The following is a 22,211-nucleotide window of genomic DNA, read 5'->3' as shown; positions in this document are numbered from 1 at the left end:
AGACACGGTGGTCGTTCAAATTACGGCAGGGGCGGTCGACACGACTATCGGTCGTCTCAGCCACCACACTATCGACCTGCTGCCCTTCCCCCTTGGGGATATACCTACCCATGGGCACCACCGCAACAATGGGCTACTCCTCCATGCCCTTATCCCACTTCAGGCAGGCAGCCGTCACAATCTGGTATTTTGGGACCTCGTCCTCACATGCAGCAAGCACACCTTCATATGGAATCACCATCATATGTGCCTACAGATATTGCAGAAGCTATGCACACCATGACACTTGCTCCACCTCCTGATCAATGGCACATGGACACAGGAGCTACTTCACACATGACAGCTGACAAAGGTACACTCACCTCTTATTTGAATTCGAACCTTAATGAAAATATAATTGTTGGTAATGGTCATTGTATGCCTGTTTGTGGATCTGGTAATGCATATCTAGAGTCTAATTATCACCGTTTAAAGTTAACCAATGTCTTGCATGCACCTCATCTTATCAAAAATCTAATTTCTGTCCGTCAATTTACTAAAGATAACCAAGTTTCTGTGGAATTTGATCCTTTGGGTTTTTCTGTGAAGGATTTACGGACGAGCAATATTATCATGAGATGTAAGAGTTCCGGCGCCCTATATCCAATCACCTCTAGCTCCCACAATTCCGCGTCATCTCATTCTGTCTTTACTGCTTTGTCTTCCGCCGTTTAGCACAATAGATTAGGACATCTAGGGCTTCCTGTTTTGAACGCCATGCTCAATAAAAAGTTGATTTCTTGTAATAAAGTTAAGGATCCTTCTGTTTGTTCTTCATGTATTAATGGAAAACAGGTAAAATTACCTTTTCAGTCCTCCAACAATTTTGCTTGTATGCCTTTCGATTTAATTCACAGTGATATTTGGACTTCACCCGTTCTTAGCTCGGGTGGCCATTGATTCTATGTTCTATTTTTAGATTCATACACAAATTTTCTTTGGACATTTCCGTTAGCCCACAAATCTCAAGTCTATTCCGCCTTTCTAATTTTTAGGTCATATGTTCGCACTCAATTTGAAAGAGAAATTAAGGTTTTTCAGTGTGACAATGGGGTGAATTCAATAATAATTCCTTTAAACAATTTTGTCAAACAAACGGAATGCAATTTCGGTTCTCTTGTCCATACACTTCACCTCAAAATGGGAAATCGGAACTGTTAGGGATTATAGCCAGTTAATCAACTGTAGCGCAGCGGAATTGCGGTTTAAAATTTATTTCTAATCCCTTATAGCTAGATCTTTGTCCATTAACCATTGATTGAATAAAACCTTTTGGATCCGTTTAAGGGTAAAAACTTACCCGGATTGTCTCTTCTAGAGACGGCTGAAGAATCCACAAAGTAGTAAGATCTCCGTAGTCAGGTGCACGAACAGCTATCGAGCTAGAACCGGTGCTAGCCGAAGAACGAATGAAGAACTGGAGAGATAATGAAATTTTCCAACTATTCCACTATCTTCAAATTGTAGTTATGTCGAAAATCAATAATTGATTTTCTTCTATGCGGCCGAATATGAATAGTGGTCCATTAGATTTTGTTTTAGGTTTTTAGGCTTTTATTATATATAGTGTAGTTATTCCTAAACCTAATTGGTTTAGGGTTAATTGGTTAATTACAAAACTAATCTAATCCTAACATAATCACTTAAATAAATACCAATAGTATTTATTCTATGCAATTAGTTATAATTAGATTAAATTTAACTACCCCAATTAAATAAACAATACTAATTAATAAATTGACGTAGTTTGATTAATTATTCACGAATGCGATTTCATTAATTTACAAATTAATTAATTACATCCCGTAAACTAATTAACCAATTAAATACTCAACACCTAAATTTATTAATCAATTACATTGATACAAAGTATCAATTAATCAATTAATTAACCACCAATTAATTACCTTGACATTTTACTATCAACCAATTAATTAATCTGATCCCTCCAGTGTACCATTCTAAAAGTTCTAACTCAGATGTTCAATGTGCACGATCCTATGGGACTGTCCTTAGCTAGCAGTGGGCTCACGACCCACAGACAGTAAGTGGGTTCTAGCAAACCATTACTGCCCCTAACCAAGACAAAGTTTCAGCAGTCTAAAGATGCAGAGACCCTGTAGTTATCTTTTAACTTCTTTTACCATTTGATATCGATATTATAAACTAGAGGCATGGCGGCTGTCATCTTCTCTGTTGTTTATGATATTTCTTGATCTTAAGTAGATTAATGAATCCGATAAGTAAACTACTTATCAGGGTGTGGCCACACGCTTATCAATCTCACTTATCAAGTGGCCTGTGATATCATCTCACTATTATGTGAGCGGTAATTCCATCACTTCACTATCAATGCCAATGTGTTCACATGTTCACCCAATCATACCCGTATTTGGCATCCTATTACAGACCTGTTAGGCGTATGTCAAAGTGAACCGGATCCCACATTGATATTATAATGAAATCTGGTCTGAAGACAGTTAGAGACCTACTTAAGAAAACTAATGACACAACCACCATGTAGTTTTCTCGGGCGGATCGATCCAGTCACATGTATACAACATATACCCATATTCACAACTGACTTATCAAGTGTTATGGCTAGTATCAATTACTACCATACAGTTGTCGAATATACAAGTCTGTGGTCCTAATCATTCCCATGATAGAATAGACTTGGGATATGGTTTTACGATTATCAATCAATGGATTCTCTATTCATATTATAGCACAAGATATAAATGAACTAGATTAATGCCTTTATTAATGTGACACAAATACATTTTATAAGAACCAATGCCTATTAACTAGGGCACACCAACAGTCTCCCACTTGAACTAGTTCCAAGCGGGTATTGCCCTAAACACTATAGATCTAGTACTACCAATTGCCTTGGTAAACTAACCAGCAACATTGTTCTCAGTGTCAACCCTCTACAATGTAATGTCACCGGGTAAGGTGTTACTATCTAAGCATGCATTTGGATCTCTTGTGTGACATGGGATCTAGAGCTTGTGCTATGACCCCAGTATTGTCATAGAAAACATCAATTGATCTTAAGAGAGTTTGACCTACTCCTAAATCAGTTATGAACTTTTTAATCCAAACTACTTCCTCTGCATCATCGCATGCAACGATGTACTTAGCTTCCGTCATAAAATCGGCAATGGTTGGCTACTTTAAGGATCTCCAACTAATGGCATCGCCATTCAGGAGAAATCCATAACCAGTATGTGACTGGTTATCATCCTCAAAGTCTCGATCAGTGTAACATGATATTTCCATTCCTTCTACCCATCAAATACTAAGAAAAACATCCTTGGTACGGTTAAGGTACTTTAGGATTGCCTTGACTGTCTTCCAGTGTTCCTTATCGGGATCTAACTGGCACCGACAAGTCATGTTTGGTGCAACACGCAACATATGGCCTTGTACATAACATAGAGTACATGATGGATTCTTGTCTATGTACGATGCCTGACTCAAGCCTATAAGTCGATTCGATCTAACCTTGTAGATCTTGATCGGCTTCTCCTAAGTCTTTCATTGTGAAGTATTTACTCAACCACTGTTTGATCTTGCAGTGTTAATATATTGCCTCTAATGAGTAGTATGTCACCGACATACAATATTAGGAAAGTGGATATGCTCCCACTGAATTTCATATACACACAGGGTTCATCAGAATTCTGTGCGAATCTACCTGAAACACCACATGTATAACCGGTTTAGCCTCCTCAATGTTTTGAGGATCTATATCGGTTCCCAAAGCATCCTCAGCATAAGCTGCAGGAGTTTGTGAGTCTTGAATCTCAACGAGATCAATATCACTCCCACTGTCTACTTTGGAAATGAATTCCTTTTCCAAAAAGATTGCAAACCTAGCCACGAATGTTTTATTCTTAGCTGGGTTGTAGAAGTAATAACCCTTAGTTTCCTTAGGGTAACCCACGAACTGGCATTTAATAGATCTGGACTCTAGTTTGCCACTTATCAATTTCTTGACATGTGCATCAAAGCCCCAAATCTTCATGAAGGAAACGTTGGGCTTTCGGCCCGTCCATAATTCATATGGTGTTCCTTCAACTACCTTGCTCAGTGTATTGTTAATTATATGAGTAGCAGTTTCCAAAGCAAATCCCCAAAAGGAGATAGGGAGAGAAGCTTGACTCATCATTGAGCGGACCATGTCGAGCAAGGTCCTGTTCCTCCTTTTGACACTCCATTCCATTGGGGTGTACCAGGAGGAGTGAGTTGGGAAACGATCCCACACTCTCTCAAGAATGAGACAAACTCTTTGCTCAAGTATTCGCCCCCTCTATCAGACCGGAGCGCTTTTACTTTCTTGCCAAGTTGATTTTCTACTTCATTTTTGAAATCTTTGAATCTCAGAAGAGTTTCAGATTTATGTTTCATCAGATACACATACCCATACCGGCTATAGTCATCTGTGAAGGTAACAAAGTACAGAAAACCAGATCTAGCACTGGTGCTCCAACAGCTCTGTGGCCCTTACACCAGTTTTGGTGAAAGGCGCCTTTGTCATCTTCCCCCTTAAACAAGATTCACACGTGTCATAAGACTACATGTCAAATGACCCTAGCGCTCCACTAGAGTGAAGCCTAGTTATGCGTTTCTCATTTATGTGGCTAAGACGACAGTGCCAGATATATGTAGGATTCAGTTCATTAGTCTTAATCCTTTTAGATTTTATGTTATAGATTGATTCACTACGTTTTAGATCAAGGATATACAAACCATTTTCTAGAAATGCGGTTCCATAAACAATATTGCCACGATGTATAGAAATCATACCACCTCCAATATTAAAAATTAAAACCATAAATATCCAACATAGAAACTAAAATAATATTCCTGCGCATTGCAGGTACAAGATAGAAATTTCTAATTTCTAAAACTAATCCACTAGGTATCTTTAAGAATAATCTTCGATCTTTAAGGCCTCTACATGAGCGCCATTTTCGACTCGAAGATCCACTTCACCAGATCCCGTCAATCTCCTATTTCTTTATCCCTGCACATTTGAACAAATGTGAGTACCACATCTAGTGTTTACAACCCAAGATGTAGAAATAGCCAGATTAAATTCAACAATATAAATACCTGAACCAGAAGCTTCGTCCTTCTGTTTCTCCCTTAGCTTTGGACACGAATTTTTCCAGTGTCCCTTCTTATTACACTCATGGCAGATATCATCTGCTGAGGCCAACCTACCTTTAGAAGCTGCCGCCTTCCTAGCCTTGGGCTTGGCCTTTTGGGCCTTCGCTTTGGACTTGGACTTGGCCTTTCCCTTAGGTACGTTCCCTTTGTTAACCAGCAACACTTCTGGAGTCCTCTTGCAGGATTGCTTAGCAAGTTTCAACATGCCATGCAATTCTACTACAGACTTATCAATGCCCTGCATATGGTAGTGCATGATAAACTGATTGTAAGATGCCGGAAGTGATCCAAGAATGATGTTGACTACTAGTTGTGCAGGCACTGGTGAGCCAAGCCTTGACAATGTGTCAATAAAACCCTTCAACTTTAGCACGTGTGTGCTAACAGAAGGCCCAACTTGCATCGTAGTGCGGCATAGCGCCTTTGTTGTCAGGTATATTTCCTGACGAGCTTGATCTTGGAACATCCTTTTGAGTTGATCCATGATCTCAAAGGCGTGCTGCTCCATGAACTGTTTTTGAAGATCAGGAACCATGGTACCCAGCATAATGCATGACACATCTTTGTCATCCTTAACATGTCGGTCGTACTCCGCCATTTGATCAGCGGTTACGCCCCGACTTGTAGGACGAGCTGCTGGTAAGGCAGCAGTCAGCACATATTCCTTCGACTCGTGTCTAAAAACTATTTTCAAGTTCCTGGACCAGTCAAGGAAATTAGTCCCTGAAAGCTTTTCCTTTTCCAGGAGTGGTCTGAGTGAGTTGTTGCTTGTTGCAGCCATTTAATTTTTCTTTTTGTGTAATTCTGATGTGGAGTTTAATCTACGTGGAAAAATTACATTAGAGTTAGAATAAAGGGCTTAAGCCAAAGATCAAATTAATAATCCATTTTAATTCGTTATTGGTGATATTTATTTGGCTGTCTTGACTAAGATCCACAATCCATCAACAATTGACCGAGCTAGGGCTCCGCCATCGACCATTGACGATTTGGTAGGATAAACTATCCAATCCTCCACAAGGACTCTTGGTTTGATGGGCTTTGTGACACTTAGCCCATCTGTGCTTAGGGCCCGCTCTGAGCTAATGCTACCCACGTTGAGTCCAACCACCACCGAAGTATCCTAACCCTCGACGGCCCATTAATTACTATAGCATACCTGCTAGGGCACGTCATACACTGTAGCACTACCTGGGAGGAAGAGGTGTGAATCTAGAAAGCACTTTTAAGCGACTCAATAATTCATTATCCGGATTAATTAAGTGATACGTCTTTAACATATAATTATCGCGGGTGATGATCTGGTGATCTTTGCTACTTATATTTCATGTTATACTAAGCAATTGTATAATTAAAATAAACATAGAGACTCTATAGGCCTTATAATACATCCTGGTGAAACTAGATAAACTATCTAATCTTCACGGGCTTGCTTCAAGTCTCCTTGGGCTCCCACCATGGGCTTGGACCATCTGGGCTTCTTCACGACCAATTACAATTTTTTTTATGAATAGAACCTATTCTAAAAATTACATTAATGAAAGAATGGCACGCAGCCCATATTTCCCAAAAAAATTAAATTACAAACCGACTTTAATTTAGGCCCCATAGAACTCTATAACACATTGCTGCACGGTAAGACATATAAATATAATGCATGATAATGGCATTCCAAAATCATCTAATAAAGTTAAACCGAGTTACTTATGGTGAAATCGCCAATTTTACCATATGTGACTAAGGCCCATAAAGGCCCAAACGGTTAACATCCATTTGTATGTAAAATTACAATTTCGCTCCCACTAAATTTTTAGGGTCGTCACATATCTAAAATTTAGCCCTCCCAATTTAAACCGGTGTCACGGTCTATTGGGCCAATTTCACAAATTAACCATATTCAATTTTATACAAATTATCAATTCGATTAAAATTAAATATGCATGCCAATCAAAAACATTTTAATACCAATTAATTTTTATTCAAAACACGTTTAATAAATTAAACGGTATTAGGACCCAGATTTAATTAAAATTACCCGAGAAAAATTTAAAAGATTAAATCTGTCCCAAACACCAAATTTAAAACTAAATTCGGTGATTTCGCGTTCAGGGACGGCAGTTGTGGCTGCTGTCCGTGGACAGCAGCAGTGCCGCTGTCTGCCAGACAGCAGCCGCGGGGCTGCTGTCCGCGGACAGCAGTCCTGCGATTACCGTTCCGCGAACCCGGACTATTTTTTTTCTGTTTTTAAAAAAAATGGCTGATGTATTTTATTTAATTTATTATTTTAAAAATAATAATCTCATAACGAAACAAAAAAAATACAGACAGAAATAAAATTAAAAAACTTCCTAGAACAATTCTATACGAGGAATTAATAGGAAATTTCAAAACTTGATTTGGAAAAATAATAAAAACCAAATCTTATTAATTTTCAATCAATCAAAACGGACTAAACCATGGCTCTGATACCACTGTTAGGGATTATAGCCAGTTAATCAACTGTAGCGCAGCGGAATTGCGGTTTAAAATTTATTTCTAATCTCTTATAGCTAGATCTTTGTCCATTAACCATTGATTTAATAAAACCTTTTGGATCCGTTTAAGGGTAAAAACTTACCCGGATTGTCTCTTCTAGAGACGGCTGAAGAATCCACAAAGTAGTAAGATCTCCGTAGTCAGGTGCACGAACAGCTATCGAGCTAGAACCGGTGCTAGCCGAAGAACGAATGAAGAACTGGAGAGATAATGAAATTTGCCAACTATTCCACTATCTTCAAATTGTAGTTATGTCGAAAATCAATAATTGATTTTCTTCTATGCCGCCGAATATGAATAGTGGTCAATTAGATTTTGTTTTAGGTTTTTAGGCTTTTATTATATATAGTGTAGTTATTCCTAAACCTAATTGGTTTAGGGTTAATTGGTTAATTACAAAACTAATCTAATCCTAACATAATCACTTAAATAAATACCAATAGTATTTATTCTATGCAATTAGTTATAATTAGATTAAATTTAATTACCCCAATTAAATAAACAACACTAATTAATAAATTGACGTATTAGTTTGATTAATTATTCACGAATGCGATTTCATTAATTTACAAATTAATTAATTACACCCCGTAAACTAATTAACCAATTAAATACTCAACACCTAAATTTATTGATCAATTACATTGATACAAAGTATCAATTAATCAATTAATTAACCACCAATTAATTACATTGACATTTTACTATCAACCAATTAATTAATATCCCTCCAGTGTACCATTCTAAAAGTTCTAACTCAGATGTTCAATGTGCACGATCCTATGGGACTGTCCTTAGCTAGCAGTGGGCTCACGGCCCACAGACAGTAAGTGGGTTCTAGCAAACCATTACTGCCCCTAACCAAGACAGAGTTTCAGCAGTCTAAAGATGCAGAGACCCTGTAGTTATCTTTTAACTTCTTTTACCATTTGATATCGATATTATAAACTAGAGGCATGGCGGCTGTCATCCTCTCTGTTGTTTATGCTATTTCTTGATCTTAAGTAGATTAATGAATCCGATAAGTAAACTACTTATCAGGGTGTGGCCACACGCTTATCAATCTCACTTATCAAGTGGCCTGTGATATCATCTCACTATTATGTGAGCGGTAATTCCATCACTTCACTATCAATGCCAATGTGTTCACCTGTTCACCCAATCATACCCGTATTTGGCATCCTATTACAGACCTGTTAGGCGTATGTCAAAGTGAACCAGATCCCACATTGATATTATAATGAAATCTGGTCTGAAGACAGTTAGAAACCTACTTAAGTAAACTAATGACACAACCACCATGTAGTTTTCTCGGGCGGATCGATCCAGTCACATGTATACAACATGTACCCATATTCACAACTGACTTATCAAGTGTTATGGGTAGTATCAATTACTACCATACAGTCGTCGAATATACAAGTCTGTGGTCCTGATCATTCCCATGATAGAATAGACTTGGGATATGGTTTTACGATTATCAATCAATGGATTCTCTATTCATATTATAGCACAAGATATAAATGAACTAGATTAATGCCTTTATTAATGTGACACAAATACATTTTATAAGAACCAATGCCTATTAACTAGGGCACACCAACAGGAACGCACCATTCGCACCATTAATAATCTGATTAGAACAGTAATGCATCATGCCTCTATCCCTCTTAAATTCTGGCAACATGCTCTCGAATTAGCAACATATCTCCTAAATATATATCCTCACAAAGTTCTAGGATACGAATCACCCACCAAAATTCTGTATAAATAGGAACCCACCTATTCCCACTTACGTGTCTTCGGATGCCTTCGCTTCCCTCTAATTCCATCCCAAACACGAAATAAGCTTGAATCTCGCTCTTCTCCATGTGTTTTCTTAGGGTATCCTTCTAATCATAGAGGATATAAGTGTCTGGACATGTCTAAAAATAAGATAATCATATCCCGTCATGTCATTTTTGACGAATCAACTCTTCGGTTTTCAACCGCGCCTCCTAATTGTGCGTCTCCCTCACAAACTTCTGCCGAGTCAGACAATACCTTCCGACATGCTGTCCAATTTCGAACTCATACTCCCAGTTTCAATTCTGTCCATCCCGAGTCTGTCGCGTCCCCCATTTCTGTTACGTCTGTATCGCAGTCCGCATCACCCGTCACTCCGTCCAGCCCAATCGAGTCGTCCACGTCGTCTCACATCCAATCCAGTTATGTCCGCTCGTCCGTATCATCTGCTGTCCCGTCAAATCCAGACAGGTCGTCCGATTCGTCTCCCGTCTCGTCCTCAAATAACAGTCCGTCCGCCTCCTCGTCTGCGCGCACAGCGCAAACGCAGTCCGATTCGTCTCTTGTCTCGTCTTCGATCTCCTCCTCTAATACTTCACAAACTTCTTCTGATACTTCTATATCTTCCACTCAATTACAAGTTATTAGCACTCACAAAATGGCCACGAGAGCTCAGCATGGCATCCATAAACCGCGTCGAATGCTAAATCTATCTGCCTTAACAAAACCTACCATATCACCGCTTTTAAAAACACCTTCTCATGCATTAAGTGATCCAAACTGGATAGAAGCCATGACTAGTGAATTTGAGGCTCTTATTGCAAATAAGACATGGGTACTTGTATCCCGTTCAAAATGTGCTAATATTATTCGTAGTTGGTGGATTTTCAGGCACAAAACAGAGTCAGATGGCTCATTTGAGCGATATAAAGCAAGACTGGTTGGGAATGGTTTCGGACAGTTGGCAGGAGTTGATTGTGGTGAAACGTTTAGCCCTGTGGTTAAACCAGCCACTATTCGTGCTGTCCTCAGCATAGCACTGTGTAAACATTGGAAAATTCGGCAATTAGACGTCAAAAATGCTTTCCTGCATGGTGATCTTACTGAAACCGTCTACATGCATCAGCCACTGGGGTTCCGAGATTCCAGGTATCCTGATCATGTATGTCTGCTACAGAAATCATTATACGGTCTCAAGCAGGCACCTCAGGCCTGGTATCAGCAGTTTGCTAATTTTGTCATTCAAATCGGTTTCTCCAATAGCATCTCTAACAACTCATTATTTATCTACAAACAAGGCTCTGACACGGCATATATCCTTCTGTATGTCGACGATATAGTGCTAATCACCTCTTCTGACACACTTCAGGCTTCAGTAATGCTAAAATTGAACTCCGAATTTGCAATGAAAGATTTGGGCCCTCTGAACTATTTTTTGGGCATATCAGTGACTCACTCTCCTGGCTCTCTCTTCCTATCTCAGCGGAAATATGCTTCTGAAATAATTGCAAAGGCCGGACTCAGCTCGTGCAATCCGGCCACCACTCCTGTTGACACCAAACAAAAGCTCAGTATCTCTTCTGGTTCTGCTTACCATGACCCCACCGAATACAGAAGATTGGCTGGTGCTCTTCAATATCTCACTCTTACCCGACCTGATATTTCATACGCAGTTCAACAGATATGCTTGTTCATGCACAACCCAAAAACTACACACATGGCTGCTCTTAAACGCATCCTCAGGTATGTTCAGGGCACTCTTGACTTTGGTCTCACACTTCTAGCATCCTCTCCCAATCAATTGGTCTCCTACACGGATGCCGATTGGGCAGGCTGTCCCGACACTCGCCGATCAACATCAGGCTACTGTGTATTCCTAGGGGACAATCTAATCTCTTGGTCCGCCAAATGACAGCCAACACTGTCCCGATCCAGCGCAGAGGCCGAATATCGCGGCGTTGCCAACGTCGTGTCAGAAACATGCTGGATACACAATCTGCTTTTAGAACTTGGCTGTCCGATTCAGAAATCTTCAATAGTGTACTGTGACAATATCAGCGCCGTGTATCTCACAGGCAACCCGGTTCAGCATCATCGCACTAAGCATGTGGAAATGGACATTCACTTTGTCCGAGAACGAGTTGCAAAAGGAGAAGTCTGTGTCCTTCACGTGTCATCTCGCTATCAAATCGCTGACATCTTCACCAAAGGTCTTCCGTCAACACTATTTGAAGATTTTCGCAATAGTCTCAATGTTCGCCCTCCGAACCCTTCGACTACGGGGGTGTATTAGACTATGTATTTAGTTATTATTTATCTGTATTATTCTGTTACTTATCTCTAGCCTAGAATATAAGTTCAGTTATTGACTATAGTTGTTCACTACATAGTGAACTGTATTCTGTATAAATATTTCAATTGATATCAATAACAAACACAGAGAATTAGACTCCTTCAGGCTCGAATTCATTATGTCTTTCAAATATCTTGAGTAAAATTTTGCAGTAACGGCAAATTCACTTTATTCAGAATCAAATTTGGCATTACTGCAAAATTTACAATGACATTATCCGTAGTTGATGCTTAGTCCAAAAAAATCTGTAATTTTCACATATTTTTGTCTATTAACCTCCTAAGTATTTGCTTTTGGCTCACCCACAAAATGTATATCAACCACTTAGGATGATTCAACGGTTTTGAGTTTTCAAATGCTTCTTCTGTTCTTGTTTTGACTTAGGATTTAAGGTTGTTTAATTTAGCTTACTTTTATTTGAGTTCAAATTTGTAGAGATATTCAATTAATTGTAATAGTGACCAAATAGGAACCCTCATCACATTCTAGTAACAAGAAAAAGCAAACAAAAAAAAAAAAAAAAGCTCCATAGATTCTAATAACACAAACCACTTGGTTTGTTTCACATATGCAACATTTGATTCTAATCTTTACTTTTATAGTGTTATTATGGTACTAAATGAGAAACAAAAGTAGGTTTGAATCATGTAAAAAGATATGCTCAAATTCATGATTGTGCAAAATTTGGAGAAGGATAATCAGCTTTGATGAGCCTAAGAGGAGCTTCTCCATCACATTCTGGCATATATGCTGGTGGTTTCCTCATTGTTGTTTCTGGAGTTCCACCATTCTTCACTATCATTACCGTCGCCATTCCCATCGTTAGATGCTTATCCAAGTGACAGTGCCACATCCATACTCCTGCAAAAATTAGCATCATAATCATTCATTAACCTTAAAAGTAAGTAATCCTAATAATTTTGACTTTAATCTCAAGAATTAGTACCAGGATTGAGGGCCCTGAATCTAATGGTAGCCCATCCATTTTTGGGAACTGTAGCAGTGTTGACATAAGGAGGATCAACCAAGTTGTAATTTTTAGGATCCTCAACGAAGTCGAAATTGCCAAACCCTGATCCAACAACGTAGAAGCTGTGTCCATGGAGATGCATTGGATGATCCTCTGATGCATTTAGTACATTAGATGATTGAAACACCATTTCCACTTCTTCTCCGTACTCCACCACCTTCAATTTAGTCGCCAAGACAGGTTGCGTCGTGTTTATCTGTAAGTCTTCAGCGACAAAATCATAAAACGTCTCCGGCATGTCAGGAAAGTCTTCGGTATACAAACCACTTAAGTTGCTGCAATGCAATAATAAAACTCTGTTAACATCATTACCAACATAATTCCACTTATGTAGGCGTTCACTACAAGAAAAATATTATCAGACAGCTCAATATGTGTCGGAGATAGCCGCCTGGGCACATCCAGGTATAGAAATCATATTAAAGAATTGAAAGAACATACTAGTAGTAGGCTTGAAGAACATCTATCTTGGGATTCTGCCAGCTGATATTGTTCAAACTTGTAGCAAGCCAGGTGATAACTTCGGTCTGGTTGAAAAGGATTTGGTTCTGAGAAGCAGTAATATACATACTAGTGGTAATGTTATTAGGCACATCTTGATTTGTAAGGCTCTTTAATTGATATCTGAATGCAGCTCCGGCTATAAGATCTAAGAAACTTGGAAGAGTATCAGATGGGAAAGAAGGGGAAGCAGGAGGAGTATAGTTGCCTTTATATTCAAGAATAGCAGTAACATTTGTTTTGTCAAATACTGTGAAAGATTCTTTGCCTGAGTTGAATTGCCTCATGGCCATGTAGTAATGGCTAGGAGGCTGATCTGCCTTCAAAAGAATTTCCATGGTTTGTCCTGGAGCTATCATCAAGTAGTCCGCAACGAAGGGTTTTACATATGCAGCATCCATATTTACAACTGTGAAGTTGTGCCCCGCAATTGCGAAGAAATTTTGTGTATTCATTACTCCGTTTATTATACGAATATGATATGTCTTTCCATATTCAACTTGCCAACGGTATGTGAAATCTGCAACCAAATTAGTACATAATCAGCATTCGAGACACCGATCAAGTATGAGAGTACATTAAATTTGGTGATTTGCATACCTTTGGAGCAATTGCAGAAGTCGCCTGGTTGGCTGTTTATGGTATAAGAATCTGACATAGGTACATCAAATCCAATTTCAAGATCATAGTCAACCCTTGCATTTACATCATAGGTGTACCAGGACCCTGCAAGTATATATATATATATCATAATGATCGTGGTTAATTTTGCAGAAGGAAATTAGAAGAAGATATACATACCAAATACAAGAATTTCTTCTCCATCAGGTTGAGGGAATGGATAGGTGGTTCCTGGTTCAGGGTAAATGACAATGGCTCCATGAATAGTGTTTCTAGTCCAATCACTATGAGCGTGCCACCAAAGAGTACCTTCTTCATCAGAAAATATAACTTCATATGTGAAGTTATTACCAGGCTTAATTCCACATTGTGTTATGAATTCTGGTCCATCAAACCATGGATTCCTTGGCTGCTTCACTCCATGCCTGAAAACCACAAGTTTTAGCAAAAACACTTTAAAAGGTCTTCTTATATATTATTTTATTGGATATGATACAAAAATGACCTTAATGCTGACCGTTAAAAAAGCAATCTTACACCTAACGTCTAAAATATTGTAATTTTATATCTAACATTGGCAGTTAAAACTAATTCTACCCGTAACGTTGGCAAATTAAGTTAATTTGTGAAATAATTGAGCAAACTTTCTTCTCTAACCACGAATCGTGTCATCTATACTTCATATTTGCATTATTAAAAAATTAAAAATTATACGTGAGCAATAAAATCCAAATATTTCTTCAAATTTAAAAATATTAATCTTCAATAATGTTACTAAATCATAAAAAATGAGAAATCTTTTCTTTTAAGCAACTAATATATAACTGATGTGGAATAAAGTATAAAATATCTTTATTTTCTAATAATATCTGAAATTGATCCAGTTTGTGGTAAATTACTATCAACATTAAAGGTAAAATTACATTATTTTAGACGTTAGGGATAAAATTGCTCACGAAGTTAAAGATATTTTTGCACCTTATTCCTATTTTATTTTAATTTAGTGATATTTACTTTTATTGTTTAATTACAAAATTAAAAATTATAAGTTTCTTTTTTTTTTTTTTAAGAATGAGAAGTAGAGATTACCAGTGAATGGTGACTTTTCTATCTCCATTGTTAATGACATTGATGTAGGCAGTATCTCCCTTATTAACATAAAGCACAGGTCCAGGAATACTTTCATTCACAACCATTGCTTTCTTTGTCTCGCACAATCTTGTAAAATTCTTCTCTGTTATCTGATCAATATTGGAAAAATAACAACCCATAAACAAATCAATGGTTATATACTTATTTAATTTTATTCTTATATGTTTGTAGATTTAATTTTTTGATGTGTATACATAGAGCGATCTAAATAATATATAAAAAATAAAAACTAATTATATATTAAGCAACAAACAAGAAATTCAAATCCTTTGGAAGTTAGTTGAGTGACATTGTTTAGTGGAAAATATTATTTTATTAAACTACACTACCCCAAAATCAGCATCATTAGTTGAATTGCTCAATAGCAAAATGATCAGATGATCCAATTGTATTTTTATATATTTAATTAGAGTAACAAAGTTACACAACTAGCAAAAGAAAAAAAAAAAAAAAAAAACAACAACAACTAGAATCCGAGGCTGGTACTATTATAAGTTCAATGTTTCGCTGAGTATTAATTACTAGAATTAAAAACTAAATAAGTTGTATCTTCAAAAAAAAAAAAAACTAAATACGTTGTTTTTTTAAGGATAAATTATATATGTGATGTACCTTTTTTTTTCTATATTTCACACTTTGATATATAACCTTTAATTTTGTATATAAAAATATATAAAGTTTTGGTGACTTCTCACTAAAATATACAACTGGTAATTGTGACCGGTCAACGTGAAGTTAATGCATTATATCAGCAAATTAACTTCCATAAAAATTAAAATTCCTGACGTGGCAAAGCAAAGTCAGTGCGCCACGTCAGTAATTTTGACTTTTATGGTCAAATTACTGACATGGCACGTTCACTTCGTGTTGACCAGTCATAATTACCGGCTATACACTTTAGCTGGAGGTCACACAATTTTAAGTGTAACATTAAAAATCGTATACCAAAATGTAAAAAATGACAAAAATGATATACCACCACGTATGTAATTTACCATTCTTTTTTATATAAACAAAATCAAATACTTTTAGTAGATAAATATGTGTGTCTTTTATATATTTATTTATTGTTTATGATTATCTTGTGAGGAAAGACAGTTTTGGTATAAAATTGGAAATGGAACTCAAGTTCATTCAGTTTTAATTACAATACATAATAGTAAATATATTGCCTTTCTGGTTCAAAATCAATAATTAAAAAAAATTAAAATTTTTTTGATTAAATCTATACCCATTAATTAATTTTTATTAAATATATTCTTAAGTAGCGTTTTTTTAATAGATAAAAAAAATTTAATAGATGCAATGATAGGTTAAATATCTCAAATTTGCTTCACAAAAGACCTAAAATGCTCTCTTTATATATGTGGGGCAATTCTTATTTTTTGAGATATCTTTAGAGTGTGTTAGTTATTTTCTTATACGGTAATACAATGTCAGAGTTATTTAACAAAAGAGTTATATGACTTCTTATATATGTGGGACAATCCTCATATTTTAAAATACTATTAAATGTGAGTTAGACATTTGTTTAAAACATAATATAATACTAATAAGGCATTTTAGTTAAAGCATTTTAGTTAAAGTAGTAAATTAAGTTAAATTGGGAGCATATTGACAAACTTTTGTCAATTCTATTAGATGGAAAATAAATCTTATTACTTTATATTATTACTATTATTTTATAATTGAAGCTAAATGAATTAATGAGTACTTACTTCAAAAGTGTAGTAATGACGCTCAGCTTCAGCCATGGAAATGAGCAATCCACTGAAACCCACAAACCCTATCATAAGATTTAAAAGCCAACCCATTTTTCTTTTGTCTTTGTTGCTCAACACTTTGAACTGAAGTGAATAATTGGTGCCTCTCTCTTTTATATGATAATAAAGTCAGTATTGTTAAAGATACTCTGACTTATCGTTAACATTTTCGGATATTAACATTCTTCACTATCATTTTTTTTAATTACGAGAATTAATCCATAATTTTGACTTATAGATAAAGAATATTAGGTAATGGACATGTTAGTAGAGCCATAAACATTCTTCCTCACCATTGTGTCATGCTTTGAGGGATTGCCCGAATAGTAGAAAGGTTTGGGAAGGGGTCCTTCCTCACCACATCCTTCCTTCCTTTATGGGGTTCTCTGATATTGACTGGTTCTCTGAAGGCGTTAATGGGAATTTGTTGGCCAGTATGGAGCACGGGGCTATTCTCTTCGCTATTATTTGTCACCAAATGTGGAAATGGAGGAATGAAGAGTTATTTGCTGAGAAGACTGTCTTTATTCCTGACCTCCAGTTTTACTTCTCGAAAAAACTCTCTGTTATTACAAAGAGTTTTGAAGGAGAGCCCCTGGTTCACCCCTCCCCGGTTAAAGAGGTCCAGTTAGTTGGTTGGAGGAAGCCCAGGGAAGGGGTTGTCAAGTTGAATACGGATGGCTCCTGCCTTAGTAATGGCAGAATTGCTGCTGGTGGAGTTCTTCGGGATGCTGGTGGCGCCTGGCTGGCTGGGTTTACCCATAACTTAGGTACGGGCTCCTCCTTTACTGCAGAGCTCTGGGGGATCTTGTCTGGCATTAAACTCGCCATTCGCATGGGTGTTAAAAGACTTTCGGTGGAGTCTGACAATTTGGAGGCTATCAACAGGATTTCGGATAGACAGGCTGTTTGTCTTAAGAGTCAGAATCTCATTAAAGCCATCTTGAGGCTTCGTCCTGCCTTCGATTCTCTTACCTTCTCCCATATTTATAGGGAGCAAAACCGCGTGGCGGATCGCTTGGCAGCTGCTGGGCATGGGGGGATGTTAGGTGTTTCTACCCTTTCCGTTCCTCCTTCTTTTCTGTTACCTTCTCTTCTTGAGGATAGGATTGGGGTCAGTCTTCCTAGACTGATCCCGGGTTAGGTTTTTGTTTGTTTGTTTTTTTTTCTTCCCTTCTTACCAAAAAAAAAGTAGAGCCATAAACATTCCATTTTTAAATATTAAGCTTGCATAACATGCTTTCGGAACCACATATATATGTTGATATCTTGGTGTATAATTTTTGTTAGATATTCACGTTTTAAATCTGATTATAGGTTTGTATTTATAGAGTTATGGGTTTTGTGACTTTTTTATTTATTGGGTTAAATACACCCAACTTTTATGTTATTTCAATTTCAATTTATACCATTTCACTTTAAATTTTATATCAATAAGTCAATTTGATGACTTTAATAAAAACACAATGGCAATATAATGTAACTTTCATGTCAGCCATACTCAAATCAGATCGCTGATATGGTCAACACATGGTAGCCACATATGCGTCACGTGGTTGCAACGTGCCGATCAATATTTTTGTATGAGAAAAAATAAAATAACTTAAATCACCCAACTTAATTATTTAACCACAATTAACATCAAAAGAATTGCTAACTTAAAATTTTTCTAACTCTAACATTCTCAAAAATTACTTTTTTTTTCAATAAAAATTGTTGACATGTGGCAGCCACGTGTTCTCTAGATGGAAGTCATATGTCATTTTGGTCAGCGATAAAAGTTGACTACTTCTAATGTGGCATTCACATTACTTTTTCGAAATCTTTTTGTTCTTAAAGTCGTTGGGGTGACTTTATTAAGACAAAATTCAAGGTAAACTGATTTTATTGAGACAAATTGAAGTTGAGTGTTCATTTTGAAATAACCATGAAAGTTCAATGACTAACGGTGCATTTAACCCAACTTTTGTTAAATTACATGAATGTTTTTTTTTTTTTTGCTTAATACATCATTTGCCCTCTGAACTTGTCCAAAAAGCTTGATTGGCCTCCTAAACTTTCAAAGTGTTTTGGACAAGTTCAGGGGGCAAATGATGTATTAAGCCTTTTTTTTTTTTGCTTAATACATCATTTCGACTACTGGACTTGTTCAGAAAACTTTATTGGTCCATGAATTTTTAAAGTGTCCTGATAGTTAAAACGGCTTGATAGTCCATCAACTTGCATAAAATGTAATAAATTAATCACTTGGTTAAAAAAGAGTAAGTTGTATATGAAAAATGTGTTGCACGCGTCAATGTTATTATATAGTTCCTAGAATAGGTTAAAACATATTAAAAATATAGTTAGTACTTGTTTAACTATAAAACTTGTCACCTTTTATATTAGAACTTCATACATCGACATTAGTCGTTTCACTTTTCTCAGATGCATGCGACACATCTTCCGTATGTAACTTACTTTTTGACAACCGAATAATTACTTGATTATATTTTAGCCAAATTGAAAGAGGTTATTTAGATATTTTATTCAAGATGCTCAATCAAATTCTTTCTACAAATTGAAAAGGTAAATAATGTATTAAGTTTTTTTTTTTCTTTTAATTTATACCTCTCCAACTCGTTCCTCCCTATTTCATCCCATTCGATTCCATTGTTCAATTTTTTATTTGAATGCCTTGGGAAGAATACTAAATTACTTTTCAGAAAAGAGAAAAGAAAATGACCAAATTTCAGATGAAATCCTAACATCATAATCCAATCAGTAAAATCTTAAAAAGATTAACTACTATCCCAAACTTCTGAAGAAGAATGAAAAGTTTTGTGAAACTGATTTTGTTGTTGATTCTCCAAAGAATGAAAATTGTTTGAAATGAGTGTAGATATAATATAGGGAAAATTACAAAACTAGGTCAAATGGGAGGCTCATTTACATATTTAACCCATTTACTCAACCTATTACATATCTAGACTCATTTTGTGTGACTTTCCAAAAATACCCCCAATATTTACACGCGGCTCGCCCCATCCCGTCTGACTTCGCATATTCCATACTATGCGAAGTCTGCGAAGTAAATGTTTGGGTTTGCTTGATGAATTTAGTTCGCATATGCGAAGCCTGGATGTGTTTTGAAGCTAATTCGCGAAGTGGTATATAACAAAAAAGGGCAAACAACAACGGATTCTAACATTCAAATCATAACATTATCAAAATTTACAACAAGATTGTCACAATAACGACATTCAAATCATAACATTATCAAAATTTACAACAAGATTGCCACAATGAACTCTATTAACTAATCATTTCAAAGTGAAACTAACTAATCCGGTACCAAGATTACGCATCCGCTTCAAAATTGGCACCATGGGATGGACGTGTCCCATGGTGCACCCCGAGATTGACACAACCTCTCCTAACGAATCATTTCAGGAGTCAATGTGTCAATCTTGGGGAAGTTCATCCCTATACAGGAAGGAAAATCATCTTCCCTGCAGCCCAGTACGCCGCCTTCCAGAAAGGGATGTTACGTATTCAACCATCTACAGAAAAAATTAACCGTGTTAGTTATGAAAAAGGACGATTTTGGATTCGCGAAATGAAAATTAGCGAAGCATGCGAATGTAAATGTGCATGGGAAGAGGTGATTTTACTTCGCATAACGATTTTTTCGCGAAGACTGCGAGGTCTGAAATGTGACTATCTACGTCGCATATCGATGCTTTCGCGAAGTCTGCGAGGTCTGAAACGTAAGGATCTATTCGCAGACTTCGCGAACTAATAGATTCGCGAGGTAGATCCATACGTTTCAGACTCTTTCTCTTCGCAGAACGTCGCGAATTCATCGATTCGCGAAGTAGATCATCAAGTTTCAGGCTCGTTCTCTTCGCAGATCTCCGCGAATTCATCGACTACGCGAAGTGAATTCATGGAAAACGCAGAAAAAACAGCAGATACTTACATTTTTCGCTCCTAACAATATGATAAACTGGGAAGAACGATGGAAATAACGTAGAATAACCATTTCTGGAATGGTAACAAGAAGAAAGAAACCAATTAACGAACAGGAAGATGAAGAACCATGGCTTCGTTTTCTAGGGTTAGGAAGTTGCAGAATCAAGAGATGAAAAGAGAACTTCATTGTGATTTGGAAACATGGTGCAGATTTCATGCAATTTAAAGGCAAATAGGAAGATCAAAAGTCTTCAAATCATTAATGGAGGAGCCAAACCGTTTTCGCGCACCAAAGAGAACAGGGGAGAGAAACCGATAGAGTGAGGGGAAGTGGGAAGGGTAGGGGTATTACGGGAAAGTCATATAAAAACAGTCTAGATATGTAATAGGTTGAGTAAATGGGTTAAATATGTAAATGGGCATCCCATTTGACCTAGTTTTGTAATTTTCCTATAATATATTATGATAGTTAGATATGGTGACTTATAGTTAAATTATATATGTTGATGAAGACATGGGTTAGTTAGACTCCTGTTCCACATTATAATATTGTGCACCAATAATTTTGATAATTTAATATGTTATTTGTTTTATAGTTACCAATTTAATACGTTATTGTCAAGAAGCATGTGCTGCTTCTGCTAGGCATCCGTGAGGCTTGTGGAATTGTTGTAGTATATATATATTTTAACTATGATATGATGGGGGCATTAAAATGTAAATCAATTTCTTACCTCTTACTTTTTTTTCAAAATTGGAACCTAAATGCCAATCCAATCCCTCGGAATGTGGACATGTCCTATATATATATGCCACACAGTAAAACCAAAATACATAGTGATCCCCTTACGTGGATGAATATCACCCTTCGAATTAAAAAAGATTCACAAGAATTATCCGATTCAAAGTAAGGTATATTCCATAAAGATGCTAATGGTACCATCCAACTAACTGGAGCAATATCCACCGGTCGTCCCGATATCATGACAGTTGAAGAAGCAGAGCCAATTAGATTATACACAAAGGACAACTGCTACATGCTAAGGTGCGTCGTCTTACGTCAGAACGGACCGAAAGCCTTGAGGACTAATCGCATGATAACAGCAGGAAGGATGCTTGTTATATGGCATGGTGCGCCACCTGACATCATAGCAGTTTGAAAGCTTTTAGAACCAACTGGATGACAACACGTGTATGCTGAGTTATTAGGAAACATTCCCAAGATTACAACGTTCACTCCTGAAAGCTACTATAAATAGATAAAGTGAGCACTCCTCAAATGTAGGTAAGCGTAACA

The 22,211-nt window shown here is 36.8% G+C and overlaps 1 protein-coding gene across 1 annotated transcript; it reads right to left on the bottom strand.

The window, feature by feature from the left end:
* Window positions 1-12,361: 12,361 nt before the first annotated feature.
* On the bottom strand, window positions 12,362-17,030 carry LOC136200844 (putative laccase-9). The gene is made up of 7 exons (XM_065991320.1): window positions 16,916-17,030; window positions 15,135-15,286; window positions 14,226-14,470; window positions 14,025-14,150; window positions 13,365-13,944; window positions 12,840-13,198; window positions 12,362-12,754 (listed from the first exon to the last, which is right to left on the bottom strand). Exons 1-7 carry the CDS (start codon window positions 17,009-17,011, stop codon window positions 12,561-12,563), a joined length of 1,752 nt encoding a protein of 583 aa, XP_065847392.1. The 5' UTR covers window positions 17,012-17,030; the 3' UTR covers window positions 12,362-12,560.
* Window positions 17,031-22,211: the final 5,181 nt, after the last annotated feature.

The sequence above is a fragment of the Euphorbia lathyris genome, chromosome 7, assembly GCF_963576675.1.
Source record: "Euphorbia lathyris chromosome 7, ddEupLath1.1, whole genome shotgun sequence".
Classification (NCBI taxonomy): domain Eukaryota; kingdom Viridiplantae; phylum Streptophyta; class Magnoliopsida; order Malpighiales; family Euphorbiaceae; genus Euphorbia; species Euphorbia lathyris.
The sequence above is the reverse complement of the archived record's forward strand: the minus strand, read 5'-3'. Positions and strand labels throughout refer to the sequence as shown.